The sequence below is a fragment of the Grus americana genome, chromosome 4 (genome assembly GCF_028858705.1).
Source record: "Grus americana isolate bGruAme1 chromosome 4, bGruAme1.mat, whole genome shotgun sequence".
NCBI classification, from domain to species: domain Eukaryota; kingdom Metazoa; phylum Chordata; class Aves; order Gruiformes; family Gruidae; genus Grus; species Grus americana.
The window spans coordinates 67109436-67129529 of NC_072855.1; the positions used below are offsets into that span (position 1 = coordinate 67109436).

Sequence of the window (20094 nt, forward strand, 5' to 3'; positions counted from 1 at the left end):
AGCTATACATAGCATAGTTATGCAGAGGTGACAATTATGTTTGCTTTTTTGCAATATTTAAAACTGCAAACATCAGAGTCAAGGAAATTCTCTCTTAGGAAAATTTCACAATTAAAAGGGGAAAAAAAGGAAATAGGAAATGTGTTCTGTTTAAGGTAGATATTTTGTATGAATGTTTCAAAACCCTTTCAAGAGCCATAGGAAGTTCTTTCCAATTAGCAGATGTTGTCTTGCATTGATACAAATGTAGGTCATTGAAAATGTACTTATTTGGATGAAAAACAAAATTTTTTTTTCATGTGGGCACAAAACAGTTTCATGTCTCTCGAAATCTAATGAATAAAACTGGCTTGAAAAGCCTTATCCTGTACTTAATAACTGAGAAGGTTAACAACAGTGACATAATACTTTCAAGCCATCTTCTTCTTGCACATGCCTACATGGCTTTCCATACCGTTGCACTCATTTCTCCTCTTAGTTACTTGTATACGTACATTTGTGTCTCCCTCAGTGAGTACTGGTCTCTCAGTTACTACTCTGCCCCACTATGCTCTTTTTCCTGGAATTGCCTCCATTTCAGAATTGTGGTTATTTTCTTCTTCCTCCTCTTTTTTTCTTCCCCCCTCCCCCAAATCCTAGCATTCTCCTTAGCCCTTTGGCTGAAAGCTCCGATTTCAGCAGCTGCATTGTCCATGTCTAAAAGCAGTAAGGATCTAGAAACATGGTACCCTTGGGCCTGGTCTTTCTGAGGGGCTCATACTGATAGGTGTTCTCTCACACATTGATAGAATAAGGACATGCAGTGATGTCTTACAATTTTTTTTTTTTTTTTAATCTTTTATGGCTGGAGCCATGTTCTGCAGCCATCACTTTTTCCAGTAACTATGTTGCTGGATAACTCATCCCAGAGGTAGCAGTCTTGCTTCTTCCCTTTATTTGGGAAGTTTTATGTTCAAGAAGATCATTCTGCAGCAGTCCTATAGAAGTCGTGTCTATTTGCAGAAAATAATTATGCAATTCTGTAATGGTCTAGACCATGCTTTGTGATTAGAACAAGGCAAGCTCTGCCATTTTCTTTGATAGGAAATTTTGAGAAAACTTGAACCTGAGTTAATGGAATAGGCAGTGGGGATAGAAAGTTATGTGAGAATCGGTTTGGTCCTTTATGCGACTTTATTCTGTTCTTTATTAAAAAGCCAGATGTATTTATCATGAAGTTTATTTCTAGAAAAAAAATCAGTAGCTATTGTTTTTCTGTGTAGATTGGTAACAGAAATAGTTACAGGAATGCATGGTGTAAAATGTTAACTCTGGGATAGGCGTCCGTTGGATTAAAATATATTTGTTTTTAATGAGTGAGTGATTTAAAATTAAATAGGAGGCAATTTACAGGTGAAGTAGACTTTTTAATAAACTATTTATGAAATATAGTGAGTCATCATGGAAACACTGGAGAAATAATGCTAAAACAGTTTGGAAAAAGCAAGTGACAACTTCTGGAAGAAAAGAAACAATGCCTTTTAGCCACTGCCGTTCTCACCTCATTTCTCTATTAAGAAACAACGTCTGTTCTAAGTTAACGGTCTCAGTTCTTCACATTAATTATTTTTTTTTTAATTCTCATTGCATATAACAAGCCATTTTAAATAATGATTATTTGAGGTGATGGAATTTTCTAATGAATTTTTTCCTGTGTATCATCTGCACATCTTTTCTATGTTATTGCTACATTGGCATCATTCATAAAACAACCAGAATAAGTATTTATTGTTTTTAGTAACTTAAATTCTTTATGATGGATGACCATGTGTGTAGTTGCATCAGTCCAATACAGGGTACTGCAGAACATACATAAACAGTAATTGCTTTACAACCTGTTGCTTTTGTTTTTTTCCCCCTTGGCTGTTGTCTTTGTCAGACATTGTTACCTATGAGAACTCAGAAATTTATACCTTGACTATAAGGCAGGTGGCATTTTAAATTGTATGTGATTCTGGGTTTTTTTTCCTCTGATAGTTTTTTTATTAAAATACCTTTGAGAAGATAGTGAGAAGGCATCAGGCTTTATTTTGTTCTGGTTTCAGATGATTTTTTTAACTGCAGTGTAGATTAAATTCCAGCAAGCTGATAGTGATGCTTATGAATTTGCTTGTTGCAGTTGACTCTTTCAGTTTGGGGGTTTGGATTCCACCCCCCTGCCCACCATAGCTGGTGTGTTCTCTATGTGCTACTGATGTCTTGAAAGCTCATTTTTGCAGTCTTAAAGTACAAAGGTCAGCCAGGGGTTTTTTTGTGTTGTCTACTGAATACTTCATATTTAATTACCCAGACACTATTTTTAAAATTTTCTATTACTTCATATAAACCTATTGTACCTTGAAATATATTTTACATCAGTTTAAAATATACAATAATTACCTTATCTTCATTATCCTAATGACATTATGTAACTTTCTGAATTGTGACTATTTTGGTGTGAAAATTTTGATATTGATTAAATTTTGGTATTGATTATAACTGATTTTTTATGGCAATATCCACAGTGTGTACATTTTTCATGGTCAGCAGCAACTCATATGGATTCTGTTACGTGCAGCTGAAAGCATAAGCCTCTGTTGGTGCAGCTCAGTAGTAGTAAATTCTGGAACAAATTTAAATGCCCTATTTGTGCTGGAAGTTTTCACTATTACATTGTTTTAAATACAGACATGTCAAAATATCTCTACGTTGCTTAGCTATTTTGTTTTCATTTAAATGAACTTCATGAAGTGTCTTTGGTATTCTCAGAGCAATAAGAAGCATGACGCTTATATTAGCTAACATTATGAAAAGAATTTACTCTCATCCCTGTAATGAAAGACAGCAGTGTAATACAGACAGAGAAAAAGGAAAGTAATAGATTCATGTGGAATGCTAATGTTGAATTTCTTTTATCTCTGAGTGATTAACCAGACAATCTTTATGCTCTGTTAAAGAAGAATAAAAATAAATTCATATTACTTTTATAAAGATAATATCCTCTATTGTCGGGATATCAGAATCTATTTAAATACACTTTATGGTCAGTAAGAGCATATTATCCTTTAAAAATCAAGGCAAAGAGATGATGGCTCAAGTGAAAGGTGAAATGATGTACAGTTCAAATTTTAAAATTAAATCCATGCATCCTGAAATTTTTAGGAATATTGCTATTTATATGAATGCCCTTTGGATTACCCACTAGGTGGACCACCTTTTGCGGTATGGTGCTCAAACTGTGGAAAGCTGAGAGCAGTCTTAAAAGTCTGCATTGCACGAAGGAAAACATTTTGAGTTGGGTTTGGGATTTTTTTGTTGTTTATTTTCTTTTTTTTTTAATTTTGAAGAAGTTAAATACAACTGCTCTGGTCCATACTGATAATGCAAAAATGTAACGGTTCTGGTTTAGAAAACAGTTTAAATATGGATAGCTTAATCAATTATTATTGATTTAGCTAATACACAATTTCTTCTAGTTTAGACAGAAATATCAGATAACCAGATCCTTGAAAGCTAATACTAACCCTGTTTCCTTTCAGAAATGAAGATTTGAAATAGCTGCAGACCAAAAAATTAAAAAGATATTTGTATGTGTTTATAGAATGTCTGATACATTCCTTTGTCAATATTTCAGTATTTAGCTCTACTTGGCAATGCTAATATATTATACATGCTGCAGAAGTCTATGTTAGCACCTCACAGTGTTTCTTTTAATTTTTTTCATTTAAATTTAGGATTCATTTGATCAAAGACAAATACGGCATAGATGATTATTTGGTGAAGAATATCAAAGGGTTGTCAAAACAAGAAGCTGCTGCGTAAGTTTGCTTTTTTGAGGCATTTTAACATCCATAAGTTTATTGTTTCCTTTGTTTCTAGTCATCATAATCATTTAAATTTCAAGTTCCCTAGGCCCTACCCTTTTTAGTGGAACTTGGCATTTAAAAATTGAAGTTGATATTAAATAATGATGGTTCATCTCTCCTGATCTTAAATATATCAAAGCATTTAACTCCTTGGTTTTACTAATTTGTATATTTACCAAAGTATTAGATCACATTTGTAACATTATCGTTAAGATTGTGTCAGTAATTATATTTGAAATTGTACTGCTTTTTTGTTTGTTTTTTGTGGTTTTTTTTTTCCTCTATGAAGTATCTCCTCGGGGGTGGAAGCTTAGTATACCGACATACATGTTCTTGTAATTTTAAATTATTATTTAGCCAAGCCCAAGTGCTGACTTCTGCGGTGAAGCATTTAATACACCATTAGTTATTAAAAAACCCAATAAATGAAAGAAATCTAGATAGCTTTTGATTTCTTACTGCTGAGGTATTTACATTTAGAAGTTACAAGAGACTTCGACTGACTTATTCTTCTGGAGTCTTTTAACAGATCTGGGGTTCAGCACCATCAAAATCAATGAAAGAATTCTAACAAATCTGAACTGCTGGTTGGTTAAGTGAGATGATTTATTTATTTCAATATTTAAATAATAAAAAGCTGCATATACAAGGGCTCTGGGCACCTTAACAATGAATATTGCAAGATCACCCTTGTAGCATAAAAACATTCTATCAGTCAGACAGGAATTCGACCAGCTAGTTTCTTGCTTCTTTTCTCCCTCCTAGCTTAAGAATATACCTGCAAACCTTCCCTAAAAATTTTCAAATGAAAATCTAGAAAATTACCAAATTTGAGTTGAGGGGTAATAACTTTAGTAGTGTCCTAAAACCATACCATATAATACTGAGCCAGCAGACACACTTTCCTTTCCTGCAATACATGTCTGATTAACCTTTATTTTTACAATGGTAACATGATACAGTGTTCTGACTGTCGGTACAAAGGTTGTGATGTATCTGGCCTGATGATCTAGGAGAGCAATCTGTTTAAAGCAAACTCATGCCCCACTTCTTTTATTTGAATTAAGACTAGGCTCAAAGAGGATGGACTAAAGATTAGTTCAAAGACGGGATCGGGGAGGACCTTCTCAGTATGTCATCCTAGGGTTTGCAAAGTTCAATTTGTTCCTTTGTTTCTGTTGGAGAGACTGTTATCAGAGTTATCTGTGGGAGAGAGCAGCCTGACAGTGACAGGAAAGTGAGTTAGGTGAGGCAGTGGGAAGTGCCATGTTACTGCTCTGTAAGTACACCTGGTTTATGTGGGACAGTTACCTTTGATCATGCTGTTGGACTAATCGTGCTAGGTGTCATAGCTAGTTTAAATATTCCCTGCTTAAAGAGAAGGAAACTAAGATTGGTCTGTGACTCAGTCACATTCTGCATGAGCTGGACCAACATAAGGAACAGATCCTTCCCAAGCAAATGCTGTGTTGACAGAGGTCCTGTCCCCTGAGTTAAGGGTAGCATAGTTGCTCTGTGAAGGGGGAAGAAGTACCAGACCTCAGGGAGCAAGCACAGAAATAAGTACATTCGCTTATTGTCACCCTAGTTCCGTACCAGCTATGCAGTGCTGCTGTAGTCGTGCTACAATAATTGTGGCCGACTGACTTGTCTTCCCAGGGAGCTGTTTCAGTCTTGAGCCCCAGTGGATTTCCACGGCACACACACCATGCTAGGGACAGGTCTTCTCTCTGTGATTACACACAAAGTCACTGCTATTTTAGGAAAGCCGTGGGGCTTCAAAGTGCATTTTACAGCTCTGATTTGATCAGGTCAGGCTTTTACTGCTATTAAAAAAACCCACACACAAACAAACAAAACAAAAAAAACCCAACCCAAAAAGCCTCCTGTATGATTTTTCTTTTTATATCCAAACCCTGAGTCTGGAGGTTGTGAAAAAGGAGACCAGCAAGGAAATCCACAACGAAGTGAGAATTTTGTCATCTGTTCTGCAATATGTACACAAAGTGGGCTCTTTCTTTAGTGTTTTGTGATATGCTGGTTTTTGACAGTTATCAAAGTGTCTTAGAAGATTAAACCAAAATATCATATGTATTCTGGTGTATTTCTATGGAGATTTTAAGTACCACTTTTAAAATATTATGTTAATGTTCTGTGTATATAATTATCTCAGAATTTTATATTTTTTATAATATCTCAGCAGTTACAGAATTTCTGTAGTATGTAATTTACTAATACTGTTCCATAAACCTGATACAGTCATTTGAGAGCAAACAAATGGTAACAAACTGGCAGCTACACAGTAATATTAATATTTGGCTAATCTAGTTATAAAAAACTAAATGCATCAACTGTAATTTTAAAGCAATTTATACAGTAAGGCAATGCCATATCTGTAAATGGTCTTACTGAAATCAATGTTATGCTTTGTGTGTCTCAGCAGACAACAGATGTTTTTTATTTAAAAAGTGCGAGAAATGTCTTATAATATGCTGTGTACTTTTTTAAATATAGTTTCCATTCCAAAAGTAGATTATTGCCCTTCTTTATAAAAGGACAGGATATATTTCTTTTGCCACCTAAATACCTGTACTTCTGTTTTATATGGAGGTTAATTTAATGTCAGCCATTATTTTGTCAAGATAAACTCTTGTATCCACACTCCTGCTTAATATTAAACACCCTTTTTTTTTTTGGTGCATGTTAGGCAAATAACAAATTTATTTGATATAATAAAGGAATGTGCAGGTAGTATCGCATTTATGGAAAGAAGTAACATTCTTTAAAGCTGTTCCCTAAAACTGTATCCTGCACAATATTCTTTAAAATTAAGATAAGCTAGTTTCTTCATGGTTAAAGGAGAAAAAGGTGGCAGTTATCCTTCTATTATACATTATTGTACTCTGTTCCAAACTTCAGCAAATAAGAAGAATTTCTTTAAGTGTGCCTGTGTTATAATCTCATTTTTCTGTGGAAAAATGTGGAGATTTTTTCCTTTGTAATAATTTTTTTGTCCCAGGGTGATAGGATTGAAGAAGAAAAAGCAATGCTTAAGAAAGATAGTACTTTAATTATATTAAAACAGGATATTGCTTTGGTTTTTTTCATTGATTTTGTTTTGTTTCCTTCTCTAAGACTTTAACTTGAAATAGGAAGCAAATGTGGTGTAAGAAGCTGGAAATGGAAAAACAGTAAAGGTTCCCATTAGTGCAGAATGTGACTGCTTTCTTGCCACAGAATTAAACTTTTGTAAGCTTATGAGGAGGTTGGGTGACTCCACTGGCCTTCAGTGTGCTCTCCCTGATACTCTCTGTTCTTGGTCTTGACTCACCAAATTATTAATGGCTCAAAATCGGGTTCTAGTAAAAATTAAAAATTGTCCTTAGGACTAATCTAAGAGTCAAAAAGTTCATGATGAACTGTGAAGGAAGGCATTTTCCATCAAGAGATTGATTCTAGGGTTGAATCTTCAAATGGGATTGGAGCCTAGAATGGACCAGAATTTGGTATTGTCATTCCTGTTTCCTGATCTTTTTGTCACGGCCAGAGAGATCAAGTAACAGTTCTCTCCTCTTCATACAAATTGTCCAAAGACAACCATATCATCAAAAAAAGAGTAAAGACTAGAAAGAGAGACTTTGAAATCTTTTTGATGAGAGGAACAGCTTTGTTTAGTAGTAACAAAAAATATTACATTAGCAATTTTACTAGATGTATTTCTGTGAGTTGGATGGTGGAATTCTGGTGTCCTCACTGAAGACTCATTGGTAGTCAGATGACATCTAAATTATTATACAGAGATGGAACAGGCTGACCTAGATATGTAGAAAATTTGTATTTGTGTTTTCTGTCTTGTGCATGGTGGATCAGTGTGTTATGGAGAGTTTGCCTTGATAAATTTGTGTCAGTAAAGACATGCTCTGATATGACTTTTTCAGGCAGGAGACAAGATTATCTTAAATGCATTGGATCAGATGTTTTTGAGATATAGTGGGTTGTTCTGCTTAGGATTCACCAGAAGGCTGGTCCACTTCAAGATTATCTGGAACTCAAAAAGACAAAGGCTTTCCATTCTCAGGTGTGCTGTGACCCCCAGAGTGATTGCCAGCCATCTCAGCTAATACTGGGAAGATCAATCATTAAACTAATTTGCAAATTGCATACTGAAAACTGGAATATAATATTTTTGCTCTAGGAGTGTGTCCTGGTTTCAGCTGAGATAGAGTTAATTTTTCTTTCTAGTAGCCAGTATAGGGCTGTGTTTTGGGTTTAGGATGAGACTAACGTTGATAACACACTGATGTTTTTAGTTGTTGGTAGGTAGCTGTGGTGTCCACACTAAGTCAAGGACTTTTCAGCTTCCCACGCCCTGCCAGGTGCCCAAGAAGCTGGGAGAGCACAGCCAGGACAGCTGACCCAGACTGGCCAAAGGGATATTCCCTGCCATAGAACGTCGTGCTCCGTATGTAACTGGGGAAGCAAACCAGGAGGGAGATTCACTGCTCAGAAACAGACTGGGCATCGGGTTGTTTTATTTTCCTTTTGCATGCAGTAAGCAATTGCATTCGTGCATCACTTGTATTGTTGTGGTGGTGGCTGTTGTTATTGTTATTATTATTATCATCATCATCATCTTCCTTTGTTATCCTATTAAATTGTCTTTATCTCAAGATAAAGTTGTTTTTTTCCCATTCTCCTTGCAATCCCCTTGAGGGGAGGGGAATGAGTGAGCAGCTGCATAGTGGTGTTACCAGCTGGGATTAAACCACAACAGAGTGATGACTGGTGAATATAGCAGCTTCCATAAACCTTTGTCCTTCTCTGCAAAGGGGTTCTCACCTAAGTTTAATTCTGATCCAGAGGACTAGGTTTATCACCCCATATATTCAATGGAAGTAATTAAGTAATTTGATTAGTTGAGCCCCATCCTTTAGGATTTAGACAATGCTTTAGAATAAGCTGAATTATATTTTTGGAGTACCTATTTCTCTACATTGCTCACATAGAGAGTTTAGGGTGACCAGCTCAGATGTAGACATGTACATTTACAGCTGAATCTCATGCTGGATAACTATTGAAATTTGAAAGCTGTAAAAAGGATCAGGTAGAAGTCTTGGAGAGTTGCAATCACTATTTCCTGAGGCAGCATCTCTACAAGAAGTTGGCAAGTCCAGAATAAAAGTGACCTGGCATCCATTTTAAGTCTTCTGTTGGTGCCATCTGATAGAAGATTATTTTTCCATTCTTCAGTGAGAGAATTAAAAGACACAAATTATTAACTACCCACACACATAAGTTTCTGCAGTTTTCAGTGTCAATATCAGCTAGGTAGAGTTAAGAAAAAAAGATGTCAGAAAATTAATGAGAGATTAAATGTTAGTGCTCAAGATAAGTTTGTGGAAATAAAAGATTTCTTTCCTACATCCTTAATTCTTCTACCAGTTGGTTTCTGAATATTCAACCCCATCTGTCCTCCAAGACTGAAGAGGAAAAAACTTCCTCACCTGATTAGAGCCCAGGATGATCTGTAGAGCCCACTGAGGGAGAAGAGGATTTGTGGGATGACGGAGAGGAGAAGGCCTAGCTTTAAGGGTGTTTTAGTCTTTGTTTTCATCATAGCCATGATGGACTAGGAAGCCCTACTATTAGACTGGGCTGCTTCTGATCTTGTCCTCTGTTTATAAGTTATTTACATCATGAGAGTTTTGGTACTCAGTTTTAGATTTATTTGTTTTTCTATTTGTCCTTATTTTAGTCTTTTGCATTGATGGACCAGTTCTTTAAGGAAGCTGAATTCATAAAGCTGACTGGGGTTTTGATTAATCCAGACCTTTTAGTAGCTGTCATCTCTACCAAATAGATTAGTAAGGTGACTTCATAGATGACCTATGAAATCTTTTACTCAACAAATAGATTAGGACCTTGTCTTCATTGACAGCTTATCATATTGCCATGTTTTCTTTTCCACAACCTGAAATCTTTACTGGGGCTTCCCAATTTGAACATGCACAATTTAGACTTGGGAATTCTGTATTGCAAGGTGGATTTGACCATTTCTGTGTTATGGAGTGAAGCTCTTAAGGGACAATGGAGGGGCAGTGCCAAGAATAAGGGTTAGGAAAAATCTCTTGTTGGTATGGGGTTAAGGCAAGGAAGGAGAAGGGGCAACTGCTGTGACTAGAAAGTTTGCAAAAAGCAATTTCAGACACAGATAATGTGTAGGTGCAGATTCTGCTTTTCTCTTGTATTTCAGTCCTTGACTGCACAGTACTTGGTTCTAGTGATACACTGATTTGAGCTGCTTCCATTTCTTCTGTGTATAACACTACAAAGAAAGAGGGAGAGAGAAGAGCTTGAGGCAGCTAAAGAAGGACATAGCTGAAAAAGAAGAAAGTAGTAAACTCTTATTTCCCTTTCATATTCAAGTCCTAGCAAGATTTTGCAGTTCTTGCTGATGTCAGTCTTTGAATATGACCTGTGAGCACCTTATGACCCTCTGTTCACATTACTCTGGTTGAGAACTGGTGGAATGTTGTGCCAACCCATTTACATTTTATAAGAATATTTCTTCACTTTTAAATACTAAAAACTATGGAAAAGGGTAAATCAGAACCAAAAAAACGTATCCTTTCATAGTAAAAGAAATTTTAAATTAAGGCACTCTATCCCAAACTCCCTGCTGATATGATGCTTGTGGAAAGGGAGACAGCACAAGTTACTTATTGAGCTAGATGATAAATTTTAAATTTCTTTCACAATATTATTTAAATATGTATTTTTTTCTGTCTGAATAATTCCTAACAATCTTGCTTGCCATGACCAGGATTCAATGTTTATTAAACAACTTTCAAATAGAGATTTTAGTACTTAGATGCACACATTCCTTTTGGTCAAATGAATGATCTCTGTGAATTTTGGGCCTGATAAACAAATTATTTAGTGTAATTAGGCAGTGATCTAAAGAACAGAACAGTGTGGGAAGTGAATGGTTTGCCTTTCCTAAAGAAACTTCTCTGTGCATTTGTGTAATGTGAAAGGTTTTTCTTGAAAAGGTTAAAAAAAGTTCTAATCAACTTCTGTACATTATGTAGAACTTCATTTTCTAAACTCTGCAAAAGAAAGTTTCATATTTAATGGGAAATCATGAATTATTCCATTTATTATCTACTTCCTCCTTTCAAAGACATGATCTGGATAAAAGGCGGGGTGAATAATTTCAAAAAATACAATACATTTTTAATGGGAAGGTGCAAACTACAGATTCTCATGACTATTAGCAAGTATAGAGGAAACAGAATTTTACTTGCAAAAACTCATCAAACTCTTGCAAAGATAAAATACATGACACACTTTAATAAAGAAGAACACAGTGAGCTGAAGTTTTTCTTTTTTTGTGCAACTTGTTGTTTTTGCTAAGTTTGGTCTTACAGTTTTCCAGTGATTTTATTTCTCAATAGTTCAACAATATTTAGTACTGAAGATAATGTACAAGCAATACACAACTGACTTCTATTTTTAAAACACTCTGTAAAGGTGAAGCATCTCTAACATACAGAAAGAGTCTGAATTAAAGACAGTCTCATTTGCCTTGGTACAATCATGACTTCCTAATAATTCTCCCAGTGAATCCTTCTGAATTGTGTAAAATCCTCTCTTTTCTTTTCCATTTAATCTCTGTGTGGTCTATTTGGCCTTAGACTACTGAGTGAGTTCTGGTGGGGACTTGAATGATATATCATAAACAAAAGGAAAAATACTGTGGGAATTGTTCATAGCAATAGTATAATAAAAGCATAGCCTCATATAGGGTTTTATGACCATTCAGGGCATGAGCTTGAGAAGATACCAAAAGTAAATAATTATGATTATCTTTTTCTAAAGATAATTTTGCACACTGTGCAAGAAACCTGCAGAGAAATTTAATGACTTCTCTGATATCATGCAAGTCAAATGGAAAGAGTTCCAAACTGAGATGTTTCTAGCTCTAAGTCCATTAGGTCAGCTCTGAAATAAAAGAGGAAAGTTGAGAAATACTTCATTTTGATAAATAATAGTCCATAAAATATGGTTGGAATTTTTGTTAATGAGCATAATTAATTTAGAAAGAAAAGCAGAAAGATTAATGAAGATAATGTTTTTTTCTGATTATGCTTGAAATAATCACAGGTGTGTGTGCTCTTGTATGAAGAACATTTTTATAAGCATAGCACTTTTGTCTTTATTTTTGGTGCTTTCCTTGCATTTATGTTTAGGGACAGAATGTTCCAAAAGTTCATTGCTAAATTTATATTTCCATTTTCTGGGTTAATGAGGATTCTTAATTATTACAGTACTTACATTCATTTTAAAATACTTTTTCTGTGTCATCCTTTGATGTTTATAATTGATTAATTTTTCATTTTCTGTAGTATTAAAGTGGCAGTGTAGCTTTGAACAAAAGGAAGCGAGTTCAATATATGTGTTCTTTGCGAGATCCTACTGACAGGTTATGGATCCACCTTTGATTGCATGATTTAGGTTAAAGTGTGGTTTGACAACAGTCAGAGACTGTGAGGCAGTAGATGAAAAATACTGTGTTACTTATGCTGAAGGTTATTGTACCTATATATGTGGTATAAAGTGCCTATATACTTATTTTTCTGATACACTTTATTTTCATCTTTCTATTAATAGTTCTGAATACATAGATCCATAGACCTTTTTTAAAAAAATCTGAATTGTTACAAAAGTAATTTTCAAGTAGATGTTCTTCCCTCTCATGGTATGTACAAATTGTCATGCAATATTTTTTATTTACTATTTAGAGTAGGGAATTCTTTTTATAACATTTGGAGGTTTGGTGGATTTTATGCTTTTTGTATTAGGACATTAGCTATTTCAGCTTTATAATTTGGAATTAAAAACATGCATCCCACCCCAATATAATTTAATTCTCAGCCTTAGTAATCAAAAATTCTGATTTGTAAGCTAACCGTCTATTACTACTTAATGGCATTTACTGTACTTTCATATCTTTCTTTAATGATATTACCATAGTCTACAATTTAACATATTACCATCCAGTAAATATTTCATTAAAAGAAAAGTATTTAAATGGACAGTCTTTAAGCTAGGATTAAAGAGGGCTGTGCCCTGATTCAGTTAAATAGCTTTGTATCAGTAGCAGTATGTGGTGAAACTGTGCTGAGTACCTTGACCAACTGAGGGCTTGACTCACCAAAGTACTTATGTATATAAATTTTCACTCTGAACTCAGATACTCAGACGACTCAGATGTATTTTCAAGTTAGCGATGTACCTAACTGCTATGGATTGCAGCCCAGACACATGACAATGTAGATTTCAACAGTGTGAGTACATGGTTTTGTACCACTCTAACCTTGATCGAGGTATCGCTGAATGCGACAGTCAAATCTTCAGCTTCCATATTTACCAAGTGTTTGCATAAGTGCTTTTTGTCTTCAACAATGCCCTGCAGAAGTGTTAACTATATTTTAGATGTGAGTCACTAACGGTGTTGCAAAACTGTCATGTTTTTTGGCTGTCCAGCTATAACTAAATAATAATTCCTCTTTTGATTCTTAGGCAGAGCAGCCTGAAGTCATAAACTCTTACAGCATGCTTGGCCTTTTAGTGTTTTGTATAGTATATTTGGTTTTAGTTAATGCATATATTTTTCAAATTTTAGTGAGGAAATTCTGCTGTATTCTTTTTTATGCTGTGTTTGTTTGCATACAGGTTAAACACAAAGTGACAAAGTGTTCACATACTTGATGTAATTTTAATTTGCTTATAGATTTATAGACTGGAAATGTAGGAGGAAAAATAAAATGTATTTGTTTAAATAAATTTAAGAAAAAATATCTTGATTATTTTTTCGATCCTTATCTAAGGCATTTGTATCAGTCATTGACTTGCCAACTGCAGAAAGAAATCCCAAGTGGATGACACCTATTTGAATACAGTTTTTAAACATTATAATAATTGGTAGAGTAATTATTTTACACTGGAAGTACACTTTAATATTTTATACACTATCATTTAATCCATTCCATTTTGTGTTTTACAAAATGGGATTGCTACAGTACACTTGTAATCAGCAGCTGGCATTAACCTATAGTACTAATTAAATCCTAGAGAATCTAAAGATACGAACCCTGATATATTAAAAAAAAGCTGAAAATAGTAGACTTTTGCATGTCTGTAATTGACCATACCAGAGAGGAGGCATGGAGAATTAAGCTCATGATATATAATTCTGTTATGCTATACTAACTATTTTGATTATTTCTAACACCAGTACCTGCCTCTTGGCCTCTTAATTTTTTTATTTTTTTTCTCTCTTTCAATGTCAAGAGTAGAATGCAAATAGCTTTGTTGTGCAGGATTTTAAGTTAAAGGGAACGTAGAATGGTACTGTCCTGATCTCCCTGCATTGCTTAAGAGTCTTGTAAAAGTACACTACCATAACATAGGAAGGTCCTTGAGATTGCAACACCAGTGTAATTTCATTAACCTCACTGAAGATTAGTATTTATGATTTTTGCACTGTTAAAGGCAGATTAGATTCAGGTTTCTGTGATTCCTCAGCATGACTCTAGATCATTTTAGAATAGCAATGATAATAATAAAATAAATCCATTAAGTAGCTGCATAGTTTAAGACAAGTAAAATGCCTGTAGCAATATCCAGGTACACTTAAAGCACAGTGTTAACAATAGTGGTGCCTTTTAAAACTCACAGATCTACATTCAATAAATAGCTGCTTCCACCCATGTGATATTATATACTACATGAAATCATCATCTATAACATGGTACCACTAAAATGGCAACTTTAACTTTTAGAGGTTATTTATCTGGTGCTGAAAATTCTTCTGACACACATCACCCCCCCCACCTCCTCAACACACACACACAGAAGCGCACAGAATTTTTCAGCACCTCATATATGAAATACTGCATCACAGTCACTGCTGATGTAGGACAAACACAGGAGAACCAAATAGGTCCAAGTGGACCTCACTTCAGTGTTTCACCCAGCCTGTGTAAACAAACATCTAGCAACATCAACAGGGTTTCAGTAATGAGAGAGATGAGTGTACAGTCAGAGGAACAGTGGATTCTCAGCATCATCTTATGTTTGTGTTAAGTATTATGGCTTTCATCTGTTGAATTTCATGGATTTAAAAGAAAAAAAAACAGAAACAAAAACAAAACACCTCCCCCCCAAACAAATCTGCTTTAAATTAAAACCAGATTAATTGGTCTCTTTGTTTTAACCATAAATACAGATATACTCTGGATTTTGTTAAAAAATAATTTGTTTTTTTAAAAAAACAACATTGCAAATCTTTTTCTCCTAGCATGCACATGTGCTTATTCAAAGGGGAAAGAGGACTTTAGGCTTATAGCCATATCAGGGCTCAATTTTAAAATTAAACGCAGCTAACGTTACAAAGCTGTCTGCTGATTGTAATTCGAGTGGTTTAATTGCTTGCAGGCAGTGTTTGCGTGTTTTGGGAACTGTGCTTTTGCAGTAAGAGAAGCCGGAGTCCGTGGCAGCGCAGAAGCGCGGCCCCGCTCTTCTCCTGCAGGGTGCTGGCAGTGATGCTCGCCCTGCATTTCACCCGTGTCCGTGCCTTTCTTTGTTCTGCAGCCGTGCCTTGTTGCACTGACAGCTCCGTGATTAACATGTCCTGCCTGCAGTTTTCCAGATTTCCAGTAGATGCCCCCAGAGACCATTAAACCTCTTGAACGTCTCCACTTCAAGTGAATGAAAGGCCAGTCTTTTTTCATTTTGCTTCTTGAAGCAACATAATTGTTCAAAGGAAACCTAAAATAGGTGTGGACGCGATGCAGAAAAACAAACTTACTTGTTTAATAATATATTGTAATTTTTTAGGTAGTAAGGTTCAAAAGGTTTAGTGTAAACTAGCTTATTAATGTAGTAGAAGCATACTGTTAACAGTTGGATTTTATAAAATAAATCATGTACATTTAATTAGGTATCAGGTTTTGGTATTAGAAATAAAGTAATCTTTGGTTATGTAAAACACGAGATTTTCTGTTTAACCTCTCATTTTACATGCTGTATGACATCATAAAAAGCAGTATGAAAAGGTTTTTGAGGATTTATAGTTTATCTCAAGATCTCATGAAAAGTTTACTTCTGTCACCTACACTACTACTCTGTTTAAAAGCACTAGTGGTTTGTTGGAAAAAAGGGCACTGGCATTTTCATCTGGAACCACTCTGATAAACTGAAGCAATTTGACAATTCATTGCAGAGTCAAGCTCTCTTAGGTATCACGAATACCATTCATCCCCATAATATCATTTATTTCTATCTTTATTTTAATGTTTGTGTGTGATCAGTCCCCTATATATTGCAGAAACCTAAGGAAACAATAGTAGTATTATTTTGCATTTTGTGTATTTTCTGGTTTTAAGTATAACTGAGAGCTTTTATCTTTATGCCTCTAAAATTTGAATGGTTATACAGTAGATAGCTTCATTGCTTCTGAGTTAAGATCAGTTATCTTTGCCCAAGAAAAAATGTGCTCTGTACCATATGATTATTTCTGCATTATTTCAGTTTTGTTATTAATTAGGATGGGATTTATTAAAAGAATATTGACAATAATTTTTAAAACTCACCTATTTTACTGTATGTTTTGTTTTCCTGTATTGGTTTGCTAATAATGCTGTCTTGTGGAGAAAATGTGCTTTGACTTCAAGTAAATACATTAGTCTACAGGAAATAACATGTTACATGGACACAGTTTTTCTATTTATACAAATATTGGTACTGTGCTCGGCGACTATGCAGTGAGTGTTAAAAATTAACTGAATGACGTTTTGTTTAGTCACTGTTAAGATCTTTTAGCAGTACTTTCTTGTTTACTTCCAATACACCTCCTGATCTAATGCATGCACACATACACACATACATAGATGACATTATATAAATAAATATGCATGTATGTGTGTTTTCTAGACAGATTGTTATTCCACTGCTCTGAGTTATATTACTGTAGGATTCAGTCCTAGGCCTTTGGAAGTTGATAGAAATTTTTTACCTATATTCTCCAATTTTTTTTTAGTTAGACAGAATTTTAAAAGAGAAAAAAGAAAGCGTTCCATATACAGAATAGAGAATATATTGTGCTGTATAAACATAATATCTTTACAGTATTTTTAAGTTCTATACTGTGCATCTGATCTATGACAAATATAGCTTATTTTGGCAAATTAAAATTTAAATGTTTAAAGACATTTCTCATCTACTTTTCTCAGACAAACATTGCAAATGTTTTCTGGTATAGTCTTTTATTTTCCATTGTTTGTGTGAACAATGTGTGCTTTTCCATCTCAAAAACCACCTATTCATATATTAACAATAAATTCAGTACTGTCTAGTCTAAATCATATCAGGATTTTGTAATACTTTGTGTTCAGTTCTGCAACTGAAATGTAAAAATACATATGAAGGATTAATGTGCACCTATGTAGTAATTAATAGATTTTATTTTAATCATATTAAATATGAAATAATGCAGATTGTTCACTTCTTACATCTCACATTACTCTTTATTTCATTGACATCTAGCTAAGAAGTTTTTTACATTGCTTCCATCTTATTAGTGTTGTTAAAGAACTGCAGTACCTCTTTTTAGGCTAGAAGTATTAGTCTCATTAGGCTATTGTTTAGCATGAGGTCATCTGAATTTATTACATATACCATAAGTCTCATTTTTCAGAATTCCATATTTATTTTAAAGCTGCTGAGAATTTGAAGTTAAATGGATTTTAATGTAAAAAGACAGTCTTGAAAACAGTTTGGAAACTTAATGGAATATACAAAATAAAATTAACACATCTGGGTCCTTGCCATTTTACTGGGAGAAAGGTTTGTTTTCCCACACTAGATACCTGCACCTGCAAACCTCTACATCTGTACTTTAGTGTTGCAGGCAGTCCCATTGGACTCATAGTTTTCTCCAGGAGAGGACACAATGATTGTTTCATGCCACAAAAAAGAAATATTTTGCTTATTTCCATAAATAATACCTCAAAAGATATAGTACCTCTTGAGAATATTTGACTACACAACTTTTTGTTATGTGTATCTTATTGGAGTTTATGAATGAGATAACTTTGATATAAATTTATCATTGCATCATTTAATTTTAAATTAGAGAGAAATTATCAAACTTTTGCATCAGTAAACCAGTCCCAGCTGAAGTTATATGCTAAACAGAAGCAAAATAATATCTAATAATTACGTCTCTGGCATAGCATTTGTTCGGCGTTTTAAACCAAGCCATTATATCCTACAGCAAAACTATTTAACATATACATTGTTTTGACACGTGAAATGTGCCTCATTTTTCCCTGTGCACTATTTTAAAGCAAACTAAGAGTTCATTGTATTTTCATGAACTAATGTAAACGTAGGGGTTTTTTATCTGTCAGTCAGCCTTTCTTACCAATACCAGCTAAAGAATACCAGTATATTTTTAACATGTTTTCAATATATATCTTGGTATTTATTCATTATTGCAATATTTACTTCCCTAGGGTATGACATTCATAATCGTATTTTAGCAGAACGCTTTTTGAGCAGGGGAAAAAATACCCCTTCCCGGCTGCTGAACTGCAGAGGCCTCTTCTTGAAAGCTGTTTTAGTTATCTGTACTTATTTGGTAAGGTGGAGAACAGAATAGAGGTTTAAAGGCTTAAAATCTATCTTTCTTATTCCCAGTAACAGGAATTCGTACAAGAAGAACATCTGCATAGACATGCTGCGACAGGGTTATCACGAGTCCTTCTCCGAGCTCTTCGCTCTGATACAGAAGTGGAATGCCTTGAGGGAGGCTGCAGGGCCTGGGTCAGCCATATGGCAGCAGAAGTCCCTGGAGGAGCAGCCTGATAAGCTGGATCAGCTTTACCACTTCCTGACCAGGGCTGAAGCAGCCCAGCGAGCAGGTAAATGGGGGGATTGTGGGTAGCAGAGCAGCGGGATCCGCAGCCGCGAATGCCTGGGGGAAGCTTCCAAATTGTTTCATGTATGAATTTGAAACGTTACTGCATCTTAGCGCATTTCAGCCTTAGTCAACTAAGCTGTATTTATAGAATAAATGATTAGGAACTGCAGATATCGGGAGAGGTTTTGTGAAAGAGAAAAAAAAGGGGGGGGGAAGTAGAGTGCATTATGATATATCGTCAAATGTTTGATGTATTTATAGCTTTTATAACATCTCAATTATTTTCTCATAGTTTCATTATTTATTGTTTTTCTTTCTCTATTGATTTGAGTAGCTGGTTTTGTATTAGAAAAATTTAATAGGTGAAATGCTGTTTCACACAGTAATAGTTTTATAAATCTGATTTTATTAAATACGCTGTCTGCTAACTGTGTTTGGATTTGTGACTGACTTAAAAAGGATTGTGAACATGTCAAATAAAATACAGCACACAGATGTAACATGCCACCTGTGAATTACTAGATATTAGTGAAGACATAACTCCAAATTACTGTATTTTCTCTATTGCCTACTATTTACTAAGCACTCAAATTTATCATTTCCTTTTACTATAAATAGTAACATAACTTACTCTGTCTTTCTCCTTTGGAATAATTGTAGGGATGGAGGCAAATAAAACTCTAACTGCAATCCTGTTTCATGGCTGAGCTGATTTCACTATAGTTGGCTTGTTTGAAGTTGCATTTTGATCATTACAAATATGAAAATCTACAATAAAGCTTGTGAGTTTGGAACCTAAGCTTTTTGACTGAAATTTAGAAACAGACAACTTCGTTAAAAAAAGGAACAGCAAAAAAAACCCTTTCAGCACTTAAAAAAATGTTAATTTAAAATGTTTACTTTGTTTACCATGAAAGCCAAAAGTGGTGTTTCTTTATGTGATTCACTGCAATTCTAGGCAGGAAGTCTAGCCAGCCCATGACTGGAAGGAAGCTTCAGACTTGTCTGGAGTATGACTAAAACCTGAGTACGCACCCCGGTAGCTTGCAGGAGTACAAGAGAGAAGTTTTGCACTCAGACTGCCCTGACAAGCGTACTGCCAACACTTTGATGTTCAAAAAGTAGTAGATACAGCTTACCTTGATGGGCCACCTTCCTGCAGCTGCTTGAGGAGAGCATTTTGCCTTCCTCCAGTGCATATTTTTCAGTGTTACAACTGAT

General features: G+C 34.8%; 1 protein-coding gene across 3 annotated transcripts in view; it reads left to right on the forward strand.

Annotated features, from left to right (window-relative positions):
- The window catches only part of TTC29 (tetratricopeptide repeat domain 29), a 348965-nt gene that overhangs the window by 219310 nt on the left and 109561 nt on the right, over positions 1 to 20094 (forward strand). For all 3 annotated transcript variants that reach the window (XM_054824216.1, XM_054824217.1, XM_054824215.1), the window contains 2 exons: positions 3753 to 3836; positions 18651 to 18874. In XM_054824216.1, the coding sequence (XP_054680191.1) occupies positions 3753 to 3836; positions 18651 to 18874 (308 nt within the window). The remainder of the gene's footprint in view (positions 1 to 3752; positions 3837 to 18650; positions 18875 to 20094) is intronic.